Below are 24,890 nucleotides of genomic sequence, written 5' to 3'. Positions count from 1 at the left end.
TAGCTCCATTTCACTCCACACATCTTGCTTCCTCCTTTTTCCCCCCAGAAAGCTTTCAATTTTATGGGTTGATAGTACATGAAGAAATTAAACATACACATTTTGGAAATCATACTAACTAGTTCACCAAGCTTTCCTTTCCATTTAAATGAAGTTGAGATTTCAACAGAAAATCTTTGTTTCGCTTAGAGGGCTCATTTAGGCATAGTGGAATAAAACAGCTTTGTCCATTTTAAGAGTGCTGGAAGAAGATTGATTTATAGTGCGTAGTCTAGGGTAGTTGAAGTTACCCAGCTAATTAGGTAGGTAAAGTTATTTGAAGTTGCTTGTGGGCTTTTTGTTTTTTTTCTGATTCTTGACACCACTAGTCTTTTTATGTAAACTTAATCAGAAAAAGCATCAGATTTCATAGTCTGGTGAAATGGTGAGAGGGGTCTTCAGAAATTCCAAAATGCTCACTTTCAGCAGAGGAATAAGTGGAAAGATAACAACGTAAAAAGTTAATTTGCTGGAGTGCGTAAACTGAACTAGATCACACTTTAGTCATCCAGATACGGGATACTGATATCATCTTTTAAAAAGTTTAAATCAAAACAGTTCAAGTGTATTATATAACACCATATCATTTCCATCACCCTACTTTCCTGCTGAGATATGTAGCTATTGAAAGGAAAACTGTGCAGGAGTTACAGCAGGAGAGAACCTGCTGGCCCCAATCTGAGCGACAAGGAAGGTTCACTGCTGAGAGAGGTTAGGGGGAAAACCCTCCTCAGTTAAAATAATCCAGATAGTCAATGAAAAGTCAAACGCTGACGATGGTGCAGACTGGGATCAGCGGTAGAAGACATGCTGGGTGAAATCCTGGCCCCACTGCATATCAGTGGGAGTTTTACCATTGACTTCGGTGGAGCCAGAATTTCAAGACCCTGTGGAGCAAATGCTGCCTTCCCATGCGTTGGTGCAGGCCTTCCTACCCTTCACTGCGGATAGCATGTGTCCCTACAGCCCTAAAATTCTGCAAGTACTCAGGCACTTACATAACTTTATATGAATGAGTGCTATGGGGCTACTCATCAGCATAATATTATTCACTTGCCTAGAAGTGTCTGCAGATGGTGGCCTGAAAACCCCTCCAACCAGTTCAATTTCAGGATTTTCATCTAATTGAGAAGTTGCATAATACTTGATAAATGCCAGGCAAAGCTGAGCTCTCTCCATCTGTGTATAGCTTTGAGTAACGTTTTGGGAAATAAATGACCTTTTTCTCGGTTTTGTGTTTAACTGTAGCCGCCATCTTTACTCCAATCCGCCTGACTGGTGGGAGCAGTGCTAATGAAGGAAGAGTGGAAGTCTACCACGCTGGCCAATGGGGGACTGTCTGTGATGACCAATGGGATGATGCAGATGCTGAAGTTGTTTGTAGGCAGCTTGGCCTTGGGTTAGTTTTTCTAACTACATTTTACTCCTACAAAGTAGGAAAGGTAACAAATACACAATGTTTTCAAAAGGAGAACATTTAAACATTTTATTTATACTTTGAAGCCACAAAAATTATAGATGGCGCAGGTATCAGTGCCTATAGTTAAAGTGGCCTGGCACTTTCCATCAAAACGTCCTGTTTTCAGTTGCTTATAACTTAACCAAACTATCAGTTTGGGCAGAAATTTTCCACAGTGGGGGAGTCTGTTTCAGGCTGAAAATATGTTAGAAAATGATCAAAAACAGTTGAGCCATTTCCAATTATGAGGTTAAGAAATGTTTTCATGTTCAAAAAAAAAAAAAATATATATATATATATCATACAACCATTTAATTAAAGGCCTAGCACTTCTTTACTTTGGAGCAGAGACTTGGAAGTTGGCAGGGATGCTGCCCTGCCTTTTGCTATCCCTGTGAAAATCTGCCCAAATTTGGCCAAGTTACAAGCCTCTGGAATGTGTCAGTTTGCACATGTTCACTAAAGACTTGTTAACGTTTGGTAGCTAAAGATTCTGTGTGCACTGAATCCCATGGATGCAGAGGGTGACTTTTTCTGCAGTTGTTCCTTCTGGCAGTCAGGGGTGACTGTGGCATTGGGAACATGAACTGAGCAGTGAGACTCTTCTCAGTCCTTTCCCTGCGGATCCCCCAAGCAGTGAGGAAGAGAGGAAGGAAGCTGCCCTATTAGAATGCAAAGGGATGAGGACCTGAACCGGGGGCAGGAGAACAGAGTGGAAGGACTGGGCTGAGACGCTGGAGGGGTGGTGGTGAAGGACTGGAAAAAGAAAACAGAAGGGTGGGAAAAGACTGGGATGTGGAACCAAGGGGAAATGGGGATGAGTCAGGCTGGAATGAGGAGCTGAGAAGAGCAGTGCTGGAGGGAGACTGGGGTTAGAACACTGACTGGAGGGGCCAGGGCAAAAGAAGTCAGAGGTATAGGTCCGTGGCCACTAGAATACACTGCCCTAGGAACTTGGAATAGAGCCCTAATAAGTTGTCATTCTCTATATGGGCCAGCCACTACAGCTGCTGTCAGTTACTTAGCTCAAGCTGCAGAAGTCTGTGTGGTGGATCTAAGAGGTCTAACCCTGTTGATCACTCTTGTGAGAATCAATATGGAATCACATGGAATTTTTCTTCAGTTTTTTTTAAAACTGAGGTAATTACGTACAAAAGCTACATTAAGGTGGCAAAGCACTCAAGAGTTAGGAGATATCTGAATTTAGGTTGCCTTTGTACCCTTGATTTGACCTATCTGTGCATGTGGATTAGGATACAGTCTTTAATTACATGATAACACTTTTTTCCCCCACCACAGGGCCCCTGCCTCATTCAGTGCACATTGGATGATGCTCATTGAATGGATAGCTATTCAATATTTCTTTGTATCCTGCTCATTCAGTTTGTGGTCCCAGGTCTTACTTAGTGCATACCATTCAAGTTGTGCTATGAATACAAATTATTCATTTCCTCATGAGCTTTTTCTATGATGCTCAAATGTGACTAGGCTATTATCAATAAGTTCTGATAGCTAGTGAATTGCATTTGATATAGAGTGTCATTGGAAAGGGCTACTTGCAGTATCACTATTGCCCCTGACATGATTAGATTAAAACATGTGTTTTGCTTTTGGTTAATTTCTGTAGATTTTATTTCTGAGATGGACCTGATTTCTTTTGTTTTTTGGAGAAGGAGTAAATTAATGGGAGCACATCTGTTTGGATGGTGCTTAGGCTTTTTGAAGAGAGTCTACAGATTTTTCTGATCTCAAAGGTACATCTTACACTGCATCTGGGGGAGTGTGTTTTGCAGCATGAGGAGACACATTCTAGCTCTACTCAAACTAGTGCACTAAAAATAGTAGGGTAAGCCAAGGATAGCCCGGGCAGCCACTCAGACTAATTTCCTGATTGCAAAACCACCCAGACCTCCTGGATACACATTCAGGCAGTTAGCCTGAGTGGCTGCCCATGCTACTCTCAGCTGCACTGCTATTTTGAGCAGAGCTAACGTGTGACTTGACTGTCTACCCAAGCTAGGAAGCATGCTCTAAGATGTAGGGTAGATGTACCCAAAGCAGCAAGATGTCTTAATAGATATGCTCATTACCCCTGGATTGAAGTTTTACCAACAGGGGCAGGGCACAGCAGTTACAAAACAGGGCAAGCCATCTACAGTTGCCAACAGTTAATCCAGAGGGGGAAGTGTGCTACAAATTATAAAATAAAGCCTCTCAGAAATAGCTTCCCATGCTCTTTCAGCTTTGCTTTAGCATTATTACACTATAAAACCACAGAGGAATAATCTTCTGCTGATAAGCAGAAACTACTGCTTATTTATTTCCTTATTTGGTTTCCCCCATACTTTTTGATAAACAAATTGCCTTTGTTAAATTAGTGGTATTTGTGGTCTCTGTTGCATTGGACATCTAGAGTCTGATTAGAGTTATATTATACTTTGTTTTCATACTCAGGGATTGAAACATTATCTTCTTGATTTCTGGAGGCCTCTTAACAGATAGTAAATTTCTGTTTTGCATGCTGTAGTCTGTCAGCAGTGTAATGAGACAGTCAAGAAGCAGGAAGTACTGTAAGAGGCTTTTTTATTACATGTGTGGTTAGCATGCTATGCAAATTTTACTCCATAAAATGAAGTCAGATAATATGTCACATTTATCCCAGCACAGCAGTTAGGGCCTGTGAGAGTTAGGGGCTGCTCTTCTTCTGGACTCCATATCTTGTCTGCCTTCTACAATTGCAAAGCAAGGACAGTTCATTAAAATGGAAATATCTAAAATTTGTTTTTTTAAAAGAAAGAATGAAGATCTTTTAATATTGGTGAAGTTGTCTAGGAGATGAAAGCAAAATGTTAACAAGGCTTCTGGGAAACGCAACATATGAGCTTTTATATCATGTTAAAATTGCAAGGGTGGCAGGAGGGGAATTAAGCACAAATCTAATTTTCTTACTCTCATCAGAAGATGTCACAAAATGATAGAGCATTCCCAAAGTAAGCAAGCTATTTTTTGATTATTGATAATGGAATTACAGCGTTTCCTACATTAAATACATGTAGTTTTCTACGCAAAAAACCAAGCACCGAATGGTTCCCATATGTACAATCTTATTACAGGATTCTATAATGTACCATATCACCTGCCCCAGCCTGCCATGCTAACATTGTTCTTAGAAGTACTGTCTCTAGAAGATGCTCTCTAACGTGAATAAGAGCTGTACTAAAGATTCACACCTTGCTGGATATACACTTAATAGTGGCATGGGAATTATAGATAGCTCAGAGATTGATGGTTACATATATCTGAGTTTTCAAGGGGTATCCATGGCAGCTTTACTAGTAAAGCATTGAATTTGGACCCTAAAAGAAGATGTGGTTTGCTTACGCTTCAGTGAGTTTTTGACTGCTTTAAAATAATACCTTCTAAAAGTCTACTATTAGGCCAGACTTACTGTTCTCTAAAATAGTGACCCAGCAGTAAAGATTACCTGCCAATATGCAGGGAGCACAAGTAATATACCTCATGAAAAACTAATACATAGAGGCCAAGATTTAAAAAAAAGAATGACCTAAAGGTAGGTTTTGAAGTCCATATTTAGCCATCTATATAAATGTAGCCAGATATCAAGAAGTGCTGAGCATCCACAAAGCTTCTTAAAGTCAATTCCCACTCAGCACCTTTGAAGGTTGGGCAACTGTTATTTAATGGTTTAAATATGGATTAGGTACCTAGGCTTGAAAAATTGGTCTTAGTGTATTTTTTGCACTTTACAGAACACAAATACATTTATTTAAAATACTACAGATTCATTATATATAGTATCTTACCCAAATTTGTATCAGTTACTAAAGCAGTACTTTATGTAGTATAACAAATAGTTAGAACAGGTCTGGTTACAAGGGATACTTTGGGGGAACTGTCTGCTTCTCTTCCCACTACAAGTATTGCCAACTCCAAGCATTCAAAAGTCATGAGATTTTTAAAAATAGACGTGGTTGTCTTTAAGCATCAAAATTAGAAGGCAAACAAGGGCTTAATGTTTTAAAGTTTTTCCATAACCTTGACAGTTGGAGACTTCCTTTAAGGAAAAAAAGCAGAGTTTCTCATGTATCTACATGACTCCATGAACTGGGGCTTTAAGAAAAACACAAGATACCATGAGACTTGCAGTAGAATCACAAGAGTTGCAATTGCACTCCACTTCATAATGTTTCATTAGCATCTTTTGTTGTAACACACAGCACAGGTTCAAATGAGTGCCTTTCCCAAGAAAGGTGTAAGAGAGATAAGTACTAGATTAGGCAAGTGTGGTCAAGAGCTCTGAGTAGTTGCCCAGAAGCCAGAAACTCCTGACTTCTCTAATCTTGGCTCTGACACCGACTCATTCTGTTACTTTGGACAGGCCATTGAGCTCTCTACCTCCGATGTCCCTTCTGTGACAAGGGGACATTACTTATCTCACAAGGGTGAGGTGAGGATTAATAAATATTTGCAAAGCTCTGGGAAACTGAGAAGTGTTAAGTAAATGTTGAATGAGTGATTCAACTTTGTTTGGATACCACTTCTCAGGGCAAGGTATCTGTTGCTAGAACTCAAAGCTGCTAAAGCATGTGGTGAAGTGGGCAGGAACAGAGTAAAAGAACAGTACTGTAACTAAAACATCTCATAGAGTGAGCTGTAGACGGTGGGTTGCAGTTGCCTCCAAGAGCATGCCCCAGTATCTAGGCACGGTGCTGCCACTCTCTTCAGTCCCCAGTACCCCTTGCAGGCTGTCAGTCTACCTCAGCAGGTCTTCTGTGGCTCAGCCTTCCCTCCAGATCATACAATCTAAACCCCTTCTAGGGTACAGTAAACTCAAGCAGAAGTTCCTTGTCCTTCCAGACCAATTATAAATAAAATGGCTTTTTACCATTCTGGAACTTAATCCCTTCTCAAGCATTGAATCAGCAGGGTTGCTCCTGACCGCCTGCCACCAACTGACACAGCAAGAGGCCCTAGCCCACCCTCATTCCTTTGGCTAGAGCACTTTTCCTCACTCCATCAAATCCAGCTAAGAACTGCTTTACTTGCAACAGGCAGTTCCTTTTATTTTGGCCTGTTGGGCCTTGATTAGCCAGAGTGCAATTAGGAGTGCAATTAGGAGCATCTGAGGTCAATTAAGGCCTAGCCAGGTGCCTGATAAAAACCCTCCGTTCCAGACAGACAGGGAATAAGCTGGAGGAGTGCAGTGTTGTGTGGGGGAGCAGAGAGGAGTTTGGAGAAAGGTATCGGGCCCAGGAGGGGGAAAGCTTGCTCAAGCAGGACTGAGTTACTCCCCAGGCACAGGAGCCTGAGTAAGGAAGCCCAGCCCAGATGGCAAGGAGGCAGGGCAAGAGGAGCCGAAAGGGAAGAATTAGCCCAGGGGAAAATATTGCAGCTGTGAATATGGCACCAGCAGCATATAGCTGCTACTCATAGGGCCCCTGGGCTGGGACCTGCAGGAGCAGGCGGGCCTGGGTCCCTACTCCCCTCCCCTTCCTGGACCATTCCCCTCTCTCCCCCCCGCGCCACCTGGGAGATGGGGTAAGATGATGCCCTGGCCCACTACGAGAGGCAAAAGTGTGAAACCCACTAGGGTGAAGCTGGTTGTTTGCCACAATGGTAATCCTGCTTTGCTGACTCTTCTTTGAAACAATTGCAGATCTTTAGGTCTGTCCACCTTCCTGAGTAAATAAGACTTGCTTTTGATATTTTCAACCTGCTGTATATGGTGCTGGAAGAAGATATGCAGATGTTTTATAAACAAAATTCACAACACAGCTTCATGAGTCATGGAGGACCTGATGTTAGAAATATTAGGGGAAAAAGTTATTTTAAACAAAACTCAAATCAAGATTCCATTTAAGTAGTCGGAGTACTTCATTTGCACCGGTCATATGTGCCTGTGATTTCTGTGTGCACCACAGAAACTGCTTTGAATTCCCACTTCTTTCGTTTAAAAAAAAAAAAAAAAAAAAAAGTACATGCACTCTTTTTACTTTTATATGCCTCTTTCTCTAGATGTTTTTTCCTTGACAGTTTGGTATAGGTTTGCATCACACCAAAGTACAAATTGGGCTTTTATATCTAGACATATAGCGAGAGGGTTAAATTTAGCATGAGGTCACAAGGTTACACATTGTCCTACTTTTTCATCTTTATATTTTAAAAAATCTGCTGCTTGAAAATTCTTTCCTTAGGGTTTCTTCAGTTTTCCTGGAGCCAGAAGAGTGAAACTAGGAGTGGGTAGTGTAGATGTCAGCCTGTTACTACATTTTCTTCTGGTGGTGCTAGCAGTGTTCAGTGTGTGCAACAATTCAAGCATGATCTGGGCGAAGAGACAAGGTGGTACAAGGGGTAATTGAAGTGGAGATTACCCACTGGTCTACTTGGAGCATATCAGGACCAGCCAATAGCCCTCAATCCCTGTGCCAGGAGTGACTCAGAGCATACTCAGTTCCTGAAGGAAGGGTGTGACTCGTGTTGCTCTTTGATGACCATTCAAATTAACAAAAGTCCTATCTGGAAGAAATTCCATCCAAACTTCAGTCGAAGAGAGGATCATTATGAAGCATGGGCTTTAGGATGGGAGGATATTAAAAGGTTATCAACCGAATGGGGAAAGATTAGGGAGATCCCTCAAGACTGAAGGTGGGGGAAAAAGAAATGCTGAAAAAATGGCACAAATGCAAGATGTTGCAATACTTGCAAGAAACTAGATGGGGAAGGTCAAGGTTTTAAAGAGGGTGCCTAAAAGTAGACTTCTAAATCCTTATTAAGGTACCTAAATAAGTATCCCAATTTTCAAAAATTCTGAGCATCCCACAGAGGATGAGGCATAAATCCATACAGTGATTTAGTATTGTAAAAGTTTTGGCACAGTAAGGACTGCAGGATTGGATTGGTACATAAATACATAAATATAGCTTCTGTTTTTATTTTACAAATTATATGCAATGCCATGTAATACCTGGACTCAAGAACATTTTTAGCAAAGCATTTAGTATTAGATTATTAAAATAAAGTGAATTTGTTAGACCCCCAAAAAACCCAGCCTGCTTCCATCCTTACTCATGCAGGTGAATGGGACTAATTGTCCTTACTCTATGTAGAGAACAAAACTATCTAAATTCTGGGTTTAGAAGGGCTGGTCCACACACTGTTTTGTATCAGCATAACTATTTCGGTTGGGCGAGTGTCGATTTCTTTACCAGAATAGGTGTTAGTACAACCCCGGCTATGGATACAGTAATAACAGCATGAAAGTGCCTTATACCAGTTTAGCTTATTTCCTTCCTCATGTTCCCGCTTTTATGCCAGTATTAATATGTCTATACTGGTGGGTTGTGTCACTTTAACTCTACCAGTATAGTTAAAGAGGTACAACTTCTGCACCTAGACAAGCTCTTAGGGTTGTAGGATGCCAAAAATGATGTGATTGCAATGTTAAAATAAAACAAACCATAACAATAGCTGTGGGAACTTAGAATGATGCCAAGGTGATGGCAACATGCTACATTTTAAAAAAAAATCATCACTCCTTATGTATTCTTGTAAGTATCATGTAACATTTTGTTGCAGGTGTTTTATTTCTTTCTACTATAGCTCTAGTATTAAAAAGCCACATTTTAAACATTTAACTAAGACAACATTAGACTGCAAGAAAGTTCTCATTTAAAGCTACTCTAATGGCTGTGGGTAACATATTCCAAAGCGTCTAAGGCTCAGATTTTTAAAAGTATGGTGGCATTGCTGTGGTCAGCAGTCTAACAGATTTAGGAGCTTAATTCTCATTTTCAAAAGTGATTTAGACATTAGGAACCAAAATCCCATTGACAGCAAAATGGAATTTAGGCTCAAAGTGCCTAAATCACTTTTGAAAATGAAACAAGTTCCTAAATCATTTAGACCTACATACTTTTAAAAATTAGGGCTTAAGTGACCTAGAAATTTAAGTCCCATTTTTGAAAGTTATTGGAGCCTAATTCGCCATGACTTTCCCTTTTGAAAATGCAAACTTTAAGCTCTTAAGTCACCTAGGCACTTTTGAAACTGTTACCTCTACTTTATCCTAGTCGGACAAATTATTCCTGGTGCAACTTTATTGCACCACACCCTGCTGCCCTCTGTGCCCACAGCAGTAGATGAATCAGTGGAGGTATTCATCTTGGGGAAAGGACAAGAAGTGCAACTCCCAGATGTGATCGCTTAGGCTTGTTCTATCAGAGCTAATCAGCTGACCACGAACATGTGTTTTCATGTTTTGAAACATGATCTGCCCTCTCTATATAAGGTGCAAAATCATGTTTAAAATGGTGCTAGTAAAAATGTTAGCTAACGCATTTTAAAACATGACCATTGTCTTTGCAGTGCACGTATGAGAGGGTGTATGAACAAAGCATTAAATGGATTTAAACACACACACCTGCTTCCCTTGCCTCAGTGTGGGGTGGGGTTGGAGAGAGTTGGAGGGGGATACAGGATGACCTCGCAAGGTCCCATCCAGCCCTCTATGTCTATGATTCTATGATGAATTAAAACAGATAAATCAGGGAAAAAGAAACCTTTTACCTTGCCAGACTATCTGAATTTTAAGTGCATAAAGATTGAAAAGTCACAGTAAAGCACCTGAGTATTTATTTTAAAGATATTTAGGAGTTGTAATAATTAAATCTAAGATCAGAATCTTCAAGACCTGTCCAAGTTAAGTGCACCCAGAACCCTCCCCATTTCCAAAACGTTGTTGGTTGTTAGTTAAGAATACATGACTGACAATGGCTTACTACCTCAAAACAAATTAGTTAAGTAGCACAGAACCCATGCACAAATAAATAAAATCATAATAAATAATAAATTTGTTAAACAACTATATATTTTAATTTAAACTAATCCTTTAGGAACTTAAACCACAAAAGCCAGCAATTTCTCTAAATTGTCCGCAGATCCACCGAATCCCCTAAAAATAGAATATAGCAAAAGCACTGCTCATTAAAACTAGAAAGGAAGCATGGATAGAGGAACCACTGTATAGAGAGAAACCAAACTATTAGATAATTACAGTAATATATGGCTGCATAGGCTCTTGACAATTAGAGATGGAAAAGTGCTGCTAGATCATTGAGTGTTAAAGTGTACTGTATGTCTTTTATAATGCTGAATACAAGGGCACATTTTGAATTCCTGTCAGTTTTTTGTATTGAAAAAGCGTTGTGTAGAAAGAGGAGATAAATTCTGGTAGTGTAAGTAGTACAGGACTTGAGGTAGGAGAACTGCATTCTCAATTCTGTCATTGATTTGCTATATAAGTTTATCAAGTAACTTAACTACTCTGCCACAGTTGCTCCATCTGTAATATGCGGATAATTATGCTTTCCTACTTCGTCAGTTTTTTTAGAGGCGGTGGAAGAGTGAGGTTTAATTAATGTGCTTTGAGATCAGGTGAAAATTGCTATAGAAGTACATAGTATTATTATTGTTATTATATGCGTTCAATAAAGAAATATTGGGACAGGATGACTGATTATCTATCTATTAATCTATGATATTTTCTAGGCATGTCATTGAAGAGTTAAAAGGATAGGGGAGGAAAATGTCATGCATAAAACACGATAGGATATGGTGATGATGTCTAATATCACAACCTTATACAAAACATTTTGAGGCATGAAAGTAATAGGGGATGCAGAGGGGGGGAATGATCAACATGGTCTCAATTGGTTGCTCTAGAAGCCTGGGTTTAGTAATCACATCTGGCATAATGTGGGATGGATTTTCAGGGACCAGCCAGATAACTATTTTCGTAAATCCCAGCTTCCTATTTTAAAATTGGCTGTCTGTGATGATGCTAATCAAAGGGAATGCAACACTTCAGCTGCTACCGCTGAGGTAAAAGACTCTTTCTGGTTGTTTGTCATTCTTGTTTGTTTGGACAGGGGAGTAGCGAAGGCATGGAGCCAGGCTTACTTTGGAGAAGGCTCAGGCCCAGTGCTACTGGATGAAGTGCGCTGTACAGGGAACGAGCTGTCTATAGAACAGTGTCCAAAAAGCTCCTGGCGAGAACACAACTGTGGCCACAAAGAAGATGCAGGAGTTTCCTGCACACCTCTTACAGGTAGTCCACTGAGCTGTTAGTATGTTGATGATTAATTACAAACCCAGGATTGAGAGATTTGGAAAAGTGGCATGTTTTAGAATTGTTGGTTCATTGAAGCCAAACAACAGGTAGTAGTAAAATCTGCCAGCCCTGTCCTGCCGACCAGCTGTAAGTATGTGTGAAACTTGCAACTACAGAAGGTCTTGCTATTCAGCATGATGCCTTTACATCTCAATAACCAGTTGAGTAACTGACCCCCCCACTTCTATGCAGAATGGGCAAGATCAATGTACAGTGGGTCATCCGTATATGCATATCTGGGGAATAATCTAGCTCATTTAAATTTAAGGCCCTACAGCCCTCATTTTGTGTTACTTCTCCTACCAATAACAATTAGATATTTCAATGTGGAGTGAAGGCTGAAGTTTGGTTACCATGAAAAGGTCAGCATTTACCAGCAGTCATTCTCCTGTAGTATATGAGATACTATAGTGTTTTTCTATAAGTGGGATCTCAGCTCCCACTGTGTGGTACAAGTAAGTGAGTGAATGTTGACTTTTGAATGGCAACCATAGTATATGGATCTTAAATTGGAAATAAACAGAATATACAAAGGAATGTGTAGAGCCACAGACAAACTGTGTGTACATTGTCATTGCACAATTAAAGCCCAGACTAGTCATGTCAGTAAAGGTTGGGAGGATCAGTCACTTAAATAATTTCCCATTGCACTCGTACAATCGCTACATGTAAAGCATTGCACAGTTGACCAGGTCCATTATTGGTTTTTTTCACCTTTTGTTCAAACATCATTGCCAGATGTGGTAGCCCAGTGGTTTGATCCAATATAGTACATTTTGTTATTTCTTTTTCTGTGGAGTGACAAGATAACTGCATCTTAAGCAGAACTGATTCTTGCTTTTTCATACTTGTTAATGCCACAGATGGTGCAATAAGACTAGCAGATGGGAAAGGCAGTCATGAGGGACGCCTGGAGGTACATTACAGCGGGCAGTGGGGCACAGTCTGCGATGACGGGTGGACTGAGCTGAATACACAGGTGGTTTGTCGGCAGCTGGGATTTAAGTAAGATCCTTTTATATGACACAAGTAAACATTTGATTTAGCAATGGTGATAAACCTTTTTGAAATGCTCTCTGCGTTCTGCAAACTATTAAATATGCTGTGTTACCTTTGGTACCTCATTTCACTCTATCATCAGTTTTGTATTGTGAAAAGCTGTTGTATACCGCATTGCAGTAAGAAACAGAATACTGAACAAAAACCAAAAAGTAATTTCCTAAATGATTTATGAACGTGGCTGTTCTCAGTATTGGAAGAACATTAACACCTTGCTGCTCTGAGTCAGTTTGATCGGTTTATGCTATCAAATGAATGGAGGAAGAAGTCAAGGGGAAGACTCTCATTGCCTTCACTGGGCTTTGGTTAGGCCTTTCGGGAGATTTCTTAATGGTCATTTTCAGGATGTGAGGAAAATTCCTCCTGGAGATGAAAAGAACTTCATAGCTCAGCCATAACTTCATACTGCTGAAGTTATAACCAGCCACCTACAATGGATGTGTTTTATGGACACACATTGCACTCGTGGACCCTGATTCTTCTCTGCAGGCTACCAGTAATTCCCTGGACAAGGAGAATTGGGCCTCTGAATTTTTGAAATAATATGTTAAATATATGGGCTATGTGCAAGGAACTGAGCTGAAATCCATCAAACGCCATCCCCCCTTCCTCCAGTTTCTCTTAGACATTTGTGGGCTCTTAACAGAAAGATCAGAAACCTCGTCTCACTTCTGTCTGAGAGGGAGAAGTCCCCAGATGTGAACCAAGTTCCTTTGTATCATCTTACTTGCTGACTGAGGCCAAACACACACATTCTGGAAAGAGAAGCTGGTTCACTATGCTGTCTTTGACTTCTAAAGGTGTGATTCTGCCAGTCTTTTGCCTGTGGAACTCCCATTAAAGTCACCAAGGCTTCCATGGCATAGGCTTTCTGGATCTAGCTTTAAAAAAAAAAAAACAGCTATGTTTTGGAGCACAATTTTTTTAAAATGCATCTTTTACAAAACCCCCATTCCAGTGTCATATTTTTACCTTTCCTATTGTGTCAGATTCTTGAGATAACTATGAGCAAATGGAATCTCTTTTACTATGCACATTGCCTTTCTCTTGCTTCATTTATTCACTCTCTGAAGTTATAATCCATTATTCATGATACAACAGTCCCCATGCATGAAAGGCATTCTGCTATAGTTCTTTTAGGATTGTGGCATCTCCAGATAAGTCAGGCAGGAGGTAAAGGGCTAATTAGAAAAGAGAAAGCTTGATAATAAACAATGACAGAGAAGGGAATACAGAATATAATGTCAATAGGGCCTCAATTCAGCAAGGCACTTGAGCAGATGCTTAAGTTTAAGAACATGCATAAGTCCCAAACTCAATGCTTATGTGCTTTGCAGAACAAGGACCACAAAGGTAACAAATCCACGGGGATTTTGGTAACATTTTTCAAGTTTGTTTGAATGTGACAGTCATTCTTTAAATAGACATTGAGCTGGGATTTACTCTGGAAAAGGCATACACAGCCCCCATTGACTTTAATGGAAGCTGAGCTTTCTTTTGCCAGAACTAAATTTGCCTATTCACTTGTGCTTGAGAACAGTTCATCCACTCACAGTTCATTTCCTCTTTGGTGCAGAAGTATCATATCCCCTGTGCAGATCTGCTCATAAATTATGCATCCATATTTGTTACACAGGTATGGAAAAAGTGCACCAGAAAGCTACTTAGAAGAGAGTACTAGGCCTATCTTGTTGGATGATGTCAGCTGCTCAGGAAAAGAGTCAACCATCCTTCAGTGCTCAAAGAGAGAGTGGGGAAAGCATGACTGCAGCCATCAGGAGGATGTCAGAATAACTTGTCACCCAGATAATGACAGTCATAGATTTTCACTCGGTAAGGCACTCTTTGTAACTAAAGAATGTCAGCATTCCTCTGTGTACAGATTCAAGCAGAATGCAGCCTCTTTAAAGATGCTACAAATTTGAATCTCCACTTAATCTGCTGCCTGTATGTAGTTAGGCTGTCAGTCAGTCAGAGGTAGGCATATGTGTATGTGAAGGGAGAGAGAGAAAGCTCTCCCCTTGAAGAGCATATGGAGCTGTTAAGCTTGCACATGGGAACATAAATATACAATGCATTAGGAAATAACGTAAATCTGTAATGCAGTGAATCCAGAGCCACTGAAACCTAAATCTGTGGCTGGATTGGGTTGTATTCCCAGTGAGCCCATCCTGATGGTATATTGACTTTCACTTAGTACTCTACAAGTTGTAATGAACTGAAAGAATGATAAATCAGTAGTACACTCCCCTGTGGGCTTAGGTTCTTGCACCCCGTCTGAAAAAAGAGATATTGGGGAATAGATGACGTTTAGAGATGGACAATGAAAATAGAGACATGGAATTACTTCTGTATTATTAATTATCATTATTAGTCATTTGTATTACAGTAGAGCCTAGGAGCCACAGTCATGGACCAGGACCTCATTGTGCCAGGCACTGTAAAAACACAGAACAGTTGTTTTCTGACCTGAAATATAGTTAAGTTGCATTAAAAAAAAGAAAGATAAAATAATATGGCCAAGATTACAGAGCCTGGTTTTCAGAAATGTCAAACATTGACTATAGTGGGAGCTACAGGTTGCTCAGTACTTTTGAAAACCAGGCTACTTACTTAGTTGGCTACATATGAATTTAGGATCTTATCTTTAGATGCATGCCCAAGATACATACTACTATTGTAGTAGTTTTTGAGTTCTGGATTTTCAAAGGAGCCTAAGGAAATTAGGTGTCTAGCTCCCAATGAATTTTAATGGGATTTGGGTGCTTAACTCCCTGAGGTTTCTTTGAAAAGCCCAGCCTGAAAGTTTGCTTTGTCTGGCTAAAACATGAATTTACTGCACTACATTATTATTGCAAGCTGGGATAGCAAAGTATTTTGTTACATTTTTCTACATACACATTTCCAATTTTTTTCTTCTCTCTTCCTTCCTCATTTCCCTTCAAAACCTCCCGTTCCCCAAACCACAAATAATTTATTATTTTTGTGGTATCATACAAACAATGATTACATGTGGATGAGACCGATAAAGTGTGTTTGCTAGAAATAAACCCTCTGAGCCCCCAAATAATAGGCTGTCTGCACAGACACAAACCATCTGCATTGCTATATTTGAGACACTATAAAACAATCGGAGCTGAACAAGGTCCAGTTCAGTTAAAGACATCCATATGGTAACATTCCCTTATCCCCCTAAGTTCACCTGAAAGTCATATTAATTCTACACATCTAGACTTTTTTGCTAAAATGTAACAAGATGAGGTAACAATAAAATACATATACTTTATTGCTAATATCCTGTTGTGACCCACCTGTGCCTAGGGTAGACCACTTGAAAACGCCAAGGTCAGGGCAGGCTGCAAAAGGAGAGCAGATTCTCCCAGCACTGGTGGGTGACACTGAAGAATCAGACTACCCAACCAGCCACAAACAATGTTTCTGATTCCCCACACTGGTTATCAAAAAGCTAAAACAAAATATACACAGCCCCCTTTACTGCATTTAAGTCTCTGGCTCCCAGTAAGCCACTAGGTTCAGCAAAAACAGGGTTACTTACCAGTAACTGTTGTTCTTCGAGATGCGTTGCTCATATTCATTCCAATATAGGTGAGTGTGCGCGCCGTGCACGAGTCTCCGGAAGCTTTTCTGCCCCTAGCAATCCCCGCGGGTCGGCTCCTGCGCCCCCTGGAGTACCGCGCTCATATCGCGGTATATAGGGCGCTGCCGACCCGGTGGCCCCCAGTCCCTTCTTTCTGCCGACTCCGACAGCGGGGACAGAGGGTGGGTTTGGAATGAATATGAGCAACACATCTCAAAGAACAACAGTTACTGGTACTGTTTTCTCTCTTCGAGTGATTGCTCATATGCATTCCAATATAGGTGATTACATAGCCATACCTTAGAGGTGGGTAGGAGTCATTGGCAAGTAGCCCTTCTCAGGCACGGTTCTGCCGACGCTCGCGTCCTCTCTCGCCTGTTGCACGATGGCGTAGTGAGATGTAAAGGCCTTGCAGATGTCCTGTAGGGGCACACGTTCCAGGAAGGCTGCCGATGAGGCCTGAGCTCTGGTCGAGTGGGCCGTCACGGTCCCAGGAAGTGGCACCTTCGCCTGCTCGTAACAGGTACGTATGCAGGTGGTGATCCAGGTGGAGATGCGCTGAGTGGAGACAGGTGAGCCCTTTATCTGGTCTGTGACTGCCACGAACAGTTGCGTTGACTTCCGGAATGGTCTTGTGCGATCGATGTAATAGGCCAGGGCCCGTCTGACGTCCAATGAGTGCCATCTCCGCTCGACCTCCGAACCGTGCGGTTTAGGGAAAAACACGGGGAGGAAGATGTCCTGGTTACAATGGAACTGAGACACCACCTTAGGTAGGAAGGCCGGGTGGGGTCTCAGCCTCACTTTATCTTTGTAGAAGACCGTGTAGGGGGGCTCCGAGGTCAAAGCTCTTAACTCGGAGACCCTCTTAGCCGATGTAATGGCTATTAGGAAGGCTACCTTCCAGGAGAGGACGAGCAATGGGCATGTAGCCATGGGCTCGAAGGGGGGTCCCGTCAAGACGGTGAGGATCAAGTTTAGATCCCAGAGAGGTACCGGGTCACGGACCTGCGGATATAGCCTCTCTATCCTCTTGAGGAACCTAAGTGACATAGGGTGCGAGAAGATCGACCTCCCTTCCATTGGCTGGTGGAAGGCCGAGATTGCCGCCAGGTGTACCCTTAGGGAGGCCAGTGCCAGGCCGTGCGTCTTTAAGTGGAGCAGGTACTCTAAAATCGCCTGAATGGGTGAACAGCTCAGCGGGATGCCCCGGGACTCCGCCCAAACAGTGAACCGCTTCCATTTAGCCTTATACAGCACCTGGGTGGAAGGCTTTCTGCTTCCCAACAGGACCTGCTGGACTTGCGCGGAACAGGCTCTCTCTCCCTCTGTCAACCACAGAGCCTCCATGCAGTCAGGTGGAGGGAGTCCCGGTCTGGGTGCAGCAGGCGACCCTGGTCCTGGGAGAGCAGGTCGTAGCGCTTCGGAGCAGGTCGTAGCGCTTAGGCGAGGCCACTGACAGGTCCAGCAGCATACTGAACCAGTGCTGCCGGGGCCAGGCCAGTGCAATCAGGATGACGTTCGCTTTGTCTCTCTTGATTTTCAAGAGTACCTTGGGAAGTACTTGGGAACGGGGGGAAATACGTACATTAGGGGCCCCGTCCAGTCTATTAAGAAAGCGTCTGAAATGGAGTCCTGCTCGCGACCCTGGAGCGAGCAGAACCTCGGGCACTTCTTGTTCCACGCTGAGGCAAACAGATCTAGTTAGGGAACACCCCACTTGTGGAAGAGAAAAGTTGCCACCTCCCAGTGAAGCGACCAGTCATGGCGGGGTAAGAACAACCTGCTGAGGTGGTCCGCCTTGTCGTTCCTGACCCCCGGGAGGTGAGAGGCAGATAGGTGGAAATCGTGCCACACCGCAAGGTCCCAAAGTTGTGTGGCCTCCTGGCAGAGGGCCGAGGAGTGCGCCGCCCCCCCCCCCCCCCCCCCCCCGCCTGTTTATATAAAACATGGCTGCCGTATTGTCCGTGAGGACTTGCACCACCCTACCCCTTAGAAACCTGAGGAATACTTTGCAGGCCAGCCGGACAGCCCGAAGCTCCCTGACATTGATGTGGAGGCTCAGCTCTTGTGGCGACCAGAGACCCTGCTAGCTGAGGTCGTGGCTCATGTGGGCCCCCCAGCCCACATCCTAAGCGTCCGTTATTAGTGTTAACGGAGGGAGTCAAGTCTGCAAAGGGAACCCCCCTCAGTACTTCTCTCGGGTCTGTCCACCAGTTGAAGGACGCTAGTACTCGAGGTGGGATTGTGACCACCTTGGACAGTGAATGTCTGGCCAGGGTGTATATGGAGGCTAACCAATCCTGGAGAGGCCTGAGTTTGAGGCGAGCCAGCCTCACCACGTATGCGCATGCCGCCATGTGTCCCAACAGCTGAAGGCAGTGCCTGGCTGTTGTCATGGGGGACCTGTACAATTCTGAGATTATGGCGGCTATGGTCTCGAAGCGAGGCCGTGGGAGGAAGGCTCTGGCCTGAACCGCATCGAGGGTGGCCCCTATAAAGTCTATGCACTGCACCAGGGTGAGTGTGGACTTCTGCTCGTTGATGAGCAGGCCCAGTCTGGTGCATGTCACGCAAGTCAGGGCCAGGCTGTTTTCCACATGGACCCTTGGATCTTCCCCATATCAACCAATGGTCTAGGTAGGGGAAGATCTGGACGCCTCTGCGTCAGAGGTGGGCCGCTACCACCGCCATACATTTTGTGAAAACCCTGGGTGCTGAGGAAAGGCCAAAAGGCAGGGCCGAAAACTGGTAGTGGCCACCCGCTACCATAAAGCGGAGGAAACGTCTGTGGCCTGGGAGGATAGATATGTGGAAATACGCATCTTTTAAATTGAGGGCAGCATACCAATCCCCTGGATCCAGAGTGGGAATGATGGTGGCTAGGGAGAGCATGCGAAACTTGAGGCGCCTGATAAATTTGTTCAGACGACGAAGGTCCAGAATAGGCCTCAGGCCTCCCTTTCCCTTGGGGTTAAGGAAATACCGGGAATAGAACCCCCTGCCCCTTTCCATAGGAGGAACTTCCTCTACTGCCCCTAGGATGAGGAGTAGCTTGTGAGAGAGGTCCCTGAAGAGGGATGGGGTAGGGGGAAAGTCTGGTGGGAAGGCTGAGAGCTGCAGGGCATAACCTCTCCGCACCACGCTCAGCACCCAGCGGTCCGAGGTTATTCTCTGCCACTCTCGAAGGAATGGGCGCAGTCTGTGTGTGAAGGGCAGAGCGGGATCCAGGGGGACGGGGAAATAGCCACCCTCGAGCGTCCCATCAAAAGTGGCGCTTGTTCTTCTGCGGCCCTTGCTGAGAGCCCCCAGCAGGGCCTTGGTGGTCCCGGCGGTTAGGCTGCCTGAACCGGTCTCTACCTCTCCTTGGCTGGGCAGGCCGAAGGGGTAGTCTGGGGATAGGCTGTTGTTGTCTCTGAGGATGCTGTTTGCCCTGGCGCCTCGTGGCCTGCGGCACGTACAGGCCTAAAGACTTTAGGGTGGTCCTAGAGTCCTTCAAGGCATGCAATTTATTATCCGTCCTGTCGGAAAACAGGCCTACACCATCAAAGGGCAGGTCTTGAATGGCCTGCTGCACTTCAGGCGACAGGCCGGATGTTTGAAGCCACGCCAATCGTTGCATGACTATCCCCGATGCCATTGCCCTTCCAGCCGCGTCTGTTGCGTCGCTGGCAGATTGGAGAGCAGCTCCTGCGACGGTTGCGCCCTCCTGGAGCAGGGTGTTGTAGTCCTCAGCCAGGTCTTGGGGTAGCGCATGGGCAAACCTCTGGAGGGAAGCCCATAAGTTAAGGTTATAACGGCCGAGTAGCACCTGGTGGTTGGCTATGCGCAGTTGAAGAGCTGCCGTTGAATAAACCTTCCTCCCAAAGAGGTCTAATTTTTTGTTTTCCTCATTTTTGGGAGTGTTCGACTGGTCACCTTGTCTGTCCCTCTGGTTAACGGCGTCCACGAGCAGCGACCCTGGGGGAGGGTGGTTGTAAAGGTATTCGAACCCCTGAGGAGGGACATAATATTTCCGGTCGGCCGTTTTTGAGGTGGCAGCCACCGAGGCGGGCGTCTCCCAGAGGGGCTTGACCAACTTGAGGACCCGGTTGTGAACTGGGAGCGCGACCCTGGATGGCGCCGCTGGACCTGAAACCTTGAAGAGGGGGTCCTTCTCCTCCGAGAGCTCCTTAAGGCTCCTGATGAGCCTTAAAGTCAGGAAGTGGGGTCCTCTGATCCCTGGCTGTTGTATCCGGGGGGGGGGGGGGGAGGGAGGGAGAGAAGAGGAGGAGGACTGTGGAAGGGGACCCGTGAAGGGGCCTTCCATGGGGTCAGATTCTTCTTCTGAAGAGTGCCCCCTGTCCTGGCTTGGGGGTGGGAGTGGTGGTTGGGCTGCCACTGAAGGCACTGAGCCTGTTCCCTCAGTTGTCTGCGGTGGCCAGGGACCCCAGTAGGGCCATTGCCATGGCCCCTGTACCCACATGGGTACCGGTCCCAGTGCCGGGTACGAGACAGGCCCTTGGGGGGCCGGGCTGTTTGACCTGCGACACTTTGTGCGGTCCCTCTCCACCTCGGGTGGGGATCTGCTCCGGGGCGATTGAGAGCGGTCGCGGTGGCGTTTACGGTGCCGGCGGGGGGGCGAACGACTGGAGCTGGTGGATGAGCGCCCTCGAGGTTCTTGAGTTCTATGGCGGTTATCTGCCAGAGACCGGGGGCGGCCCCGCTCACGACTGCGCCATCTATCGGCATCGAGCTGGCAGCTCTGAGTCTGCGGTGCCGGAAGGTCACTTGGTGCCGGGTGGTGCGGTGCCGGAGTCAGCACCGGACTGCGCATTCGGGACCTCGAGTAGTAACGCTGTCACGCTTGGGAGTGAAGGCGTTGCCGCGGTACGGAGGCATCAGCCAGTGCCGGAGCACGCGCTGGACTGGGTGTCCGCGATCTAGAGCAGCGACTGCGGCTCTCTGTCTGCTGGGTAGAGCTGGCTGCCAGGAGACCGGGAATGACGTCTGGTTCCCCGGGGATGAGGCACTGCTGTTGGGCTGTAGGCTGGGGATCTGGACCGGTGCCGAGGGGCTTGAGCCTTCTCGGGTACCGGGATCCGTGCCGGGTATCAGGAGCGCCGTTCGCGCGTTTGCGACGTAGGTCTTGGCACCGGAGTGGGTGAATGGTGCCGGGTGCTCCTTGGTGAATAGGAGCGGTGTTGGACATCCCTAGGCGAGCCCGACCGGTGCCGGGGCCTGCGCACTGAGGATCGAGGGTGATGCCGAGTGTCTCCCCGTGCTATGATGGAACGGTGCTGGGACTCTGATGGCCGGCTGCTGCGTGATGCGGAGCTGGAGCGGCTGCTCCCGGAACCTCGGGACCACTCCCGGTGTTGCGGTGTTGAGGTGCTCGACAACCCTTGGTCGGAGCAAGGAGGGGGGTGTGCCTCTCTTCTCTCCTCGACCGTCTTGGGGGAGACGCCGATCCCTGTCTCCTCACCCCACCGGGGTAACCCAGCACGGGTTTACCCCGAGACGCCGTCCCAGAAACCCTCGGCCGAGGGAGGGACGGAGGCGCGGACATGCCCATCAGGGCGCGTGCCGCTGCAAACGCCTCCGGCGTCGACGGCCCCTCAGGGGCACTCCCCCACCCCCCGGGGTCGGGGGAGGCTCCCTGCGCGGAGATGCCGGTGCCAGAGCTGTCTCAACGGCACGTGGCTGGGGCATCTCCTGCATCACCCCCTGCTGTACCGGTCGCAGGGGGGAGTCCATAGAGACAGCCTCTGGCCGCTGCTTCTTTTTCGGTACCGCTTTCTGTGCCATTCTGTCCAGAGTGTCACCCAGAAACACAGCACAAGTTGAAATACAGCTTCATCAAACATATCATAGCTTCCAACACAAATATGACACATGCACATAAACAATATCAGCATACTTAGCAAATTATAACTTTTCTAATGGTACCTGACATGGCCTACCTCATATGAATTATTGTAATTTTGACATATTGATGTTAAATCACATTATGAATGGTTCCCCTAATCCAGCCAGCATCACACCTGTGTACCTTTTTGATTAATGTGAGTATAATTTGCACTAAAATCACGTTCTTCCAGAATAGCACTTCATTACAACAGAAGAAGAAAAATGAGTCTAAGATTTTCTGTAATGTTTCTGGTTGGACAGAAGATAAAAGCTATATTGTTACCATTTGTTTCCTAACTCTGAGAAAGCATTACATTTTTCCTTCAAAGATGAATTGAGTGGAGGAAGAGTATGAAAAATAAGCTTTTTAAATATAAACATTACAGGGAGACTAACAACTGGTTTAAGATACAAACTTCAGATTTTTGTTAAAAAAAATGCTTTGCAGAAGTTAATTTGTAATTGATTTTTTTATTACACTTAACAAGGTTTTGGATACAGATTTAAATGTTTCCCATAGAGTGGTGAGGAACCAATAACAACAACAAAAATGTTTGTTAGTATGTAAACCCCAGAAAATGTAACTGACTAGAAACTAAGTGAAACTGAGCAATAAATGTAATTGTGCAGCCTGAGTTAATTGCAGAAGGTAAATATACAGTAAACTGTAAATGATAAAAAAATAAATTTGAAGTGAAAAACATTTATTTTAAAAATAATTCAGTTTTAAATCATTTTCACTTTTAATAATAGGACCCTGGGTGAATTTAGCCCAATGACTGCAATGGAGTTACTCAGAATTAACACTAGTTTTACTAAAAGCAAAATTTGGTCCATTATTTGCTCTGCTTGGGTAGGCAGTAATTTTCACTGGCTTTCTAGCTAAATTGTCTTCAATTTCTGAGAGAATGAGGAGGAATAATAGCCTTTCCCATTCCTGGGAAGTACACTAATGTCAAGTATTAGGGATATATCAAGGGCTACATACAGAAAGATTTAGGAGCTGATTCTCATTTACACAGTGCAAAGGGACCTCAAATTGAATTTATGCCAACTTTAAGGCCCTTGCACTGCTGGAGAGTTGTAAAAGGGCTTTAGTGTAAATGAGAATTATGCCCTTAGGGCTTTTTATGATACAGAGATTTTGAAACTTGCAGTGCAAATACATAGCTAGAATAATAATATATACAATTGGCCTTTGGGTAAGAGAACATAATTAGTAAATTTCAGTAATTCATATCAATGACTGGGATACTGACTTTGCATTATCAAATTTTCTGAATGAGAGTTAATGAACAAATGTAATTAAAAAAGCCAAAGAAAATCTATTACACAGTATACTTTATTCATTTGGACAAACGTAATTTAGTTTTAATTATGTTAATACTTCACAGTATGCTAGTCAACATGTTGGAGAATACTGTATATAAGTAAAGAATTCTTAGTAACATGAATCCTCTCTTCAGCACTGGGCTAGTACATTTGTTGCTGGGCTGTAAGGTGAGAACACTGGGGGAAGGGCGGTTTGTGGGAGTGATTGTATTTATCTGTGAGGTTTAGCTAAATCAGTCTGCAAAGGTCCTGCATGAAGAATGTGTTCTATTCAGATGGGTGCTGTGTGGGTGTAGCCTCACAACACAACAATCGACCAGATTGTCTTCCACGGTTGGGGAAAGAACTGAGCTGTGCAAGTTCCAGTCAAGTTACAAGCTATGCTACATATTTATACATAATGAAAGAAACAGATGAACTCTACAGTTTAAAGCAGAAGGAGTACAGTGGTGCTTCATGGTTTGGTGTAATTTGTACACAATGTTTCAAGCTGCCTGCCATGGCAAAATATGTGACTACTTTAACAGATGATATTATTAAAGTGGAAAGCTTGTTCAACATATGCATCAGTTGACCCCCATCCATGGATGAGATGACCTAAAGTACTACTTTTTGCTTTTGTTGTTGTGTAACTGATTCCCAGGTCCTCCCATCAGGCTGATGGATGGTGAGAATAAGAAAGAAGGACGTGTGGAGATTTTTATCAATGGCCAGTGGGGGACAATTTGTGATGATGGATGGTCTGATAAGGATGCAGCTGTGGTCTGTCGACAGCTTGGCTACAAGTAAGAAAAATCCTTCAGCTATTCTTCAAGTTATTTGATTCTCATATCTGATTGCACAGAGTTTGTGCAGCAGAGTGTCACCTTATCAAGTGAAATCAAGTAATATTTGCCTGCTTCATATGCTTTTACTCTGCTGTACTGAAATATACAAATGTGTAAAGCATACTACAATTTTACTATTTCCTCATAAGGAGAAACAGTAGCCAATATTCTTCAGAAAAGAAATAGTAGTGCCAAAGCTTAATTTGTCTTTACTAAGCTCAGCTAACAACTGAAGTGTAGGTTAAAAGCAGTTATTCAAAAATCTGTTTAATAAATCCAAATATGTCAAGATGACTTAACTACTGTATAAGCTACTCTATTTTACTTGTTTATGTAGCTATTCATATTATATGCACAATAGGCCAAATTCTCATATACACTCAACTTCAGTGAGTTGCACCAATGTAACTGAGAAGAGAATTAGGCTCAACACGTCTGCTTAATGAACTATTTTAACTTACTTCTTTGATTATAACTGAGCTTGGTTTCCAGTCTTCC

The 24,890-nt window shown here is 44.1% G+C and overlaps 1 protein-coding gene across 4 annotated transcripts in view; it reads left to right on the top strand.

Annotated features, from left to right (window-relative positions):
* Positions 1 to 24,890, top strand: part of PRSS12 (serine protease 12) — an 82,447-nt gene that overhangs the window by 16,087 nt on the left and 41,470 nt on the right. For 3 of the 4 annotated variants that reach the window (XM_067558685.1, XM_067558688.1, XM_067558687.1), the window contains exons 4-8: positions 1,288 to 1,438; positions 11,446 to 11,624; positions 12,551 to 12,692; positions 14,383 to 14,579; positions 24,209 to 24,350. In XM_067558685.1, the coding sequence (XP_067414786.1) occupies positions 1,288 to 1,438; positions 11,446 to 11,624; positions 12,551 to 12,692; positions 14,383 to 14,579; positions 24,209 to 24,350 (811 nt within the window). The remainder of the gene's footprint in view (positions 1 to 1,287; positions 1,439 to 11,445; positions 11,625 to 12,550; positions 12,693 to 14,382; positions 14,580 to 24,208; positions 24,351 to 24,890) is intronic. The other variant, XM_067558686.1, reaches the window with a different exon arrangement.

This window comes from Emydura macquarii, unplaced genomic scaffold, assembly GCF_026122565.2.
Source record: "Emydura macquarii macquarii isolate MOO-44397 ecotype Brisbane River unplaced genomic scaffold, CSIRO-AGI_Emac_v2 contig_2171, whole genome shotgun sequence".
In the NCBI taxonomy this organism is placed as follows: domain Eukaryota; kingdom Metazoa; phylum Chordata; order Testudines; family Chelidae; genus Emydura; species Emydura macquarii.
Note: the sequence above shows the minus strand (reverse complement) of the source record. Positions and strands in the feature narration are given on the sequence as shown.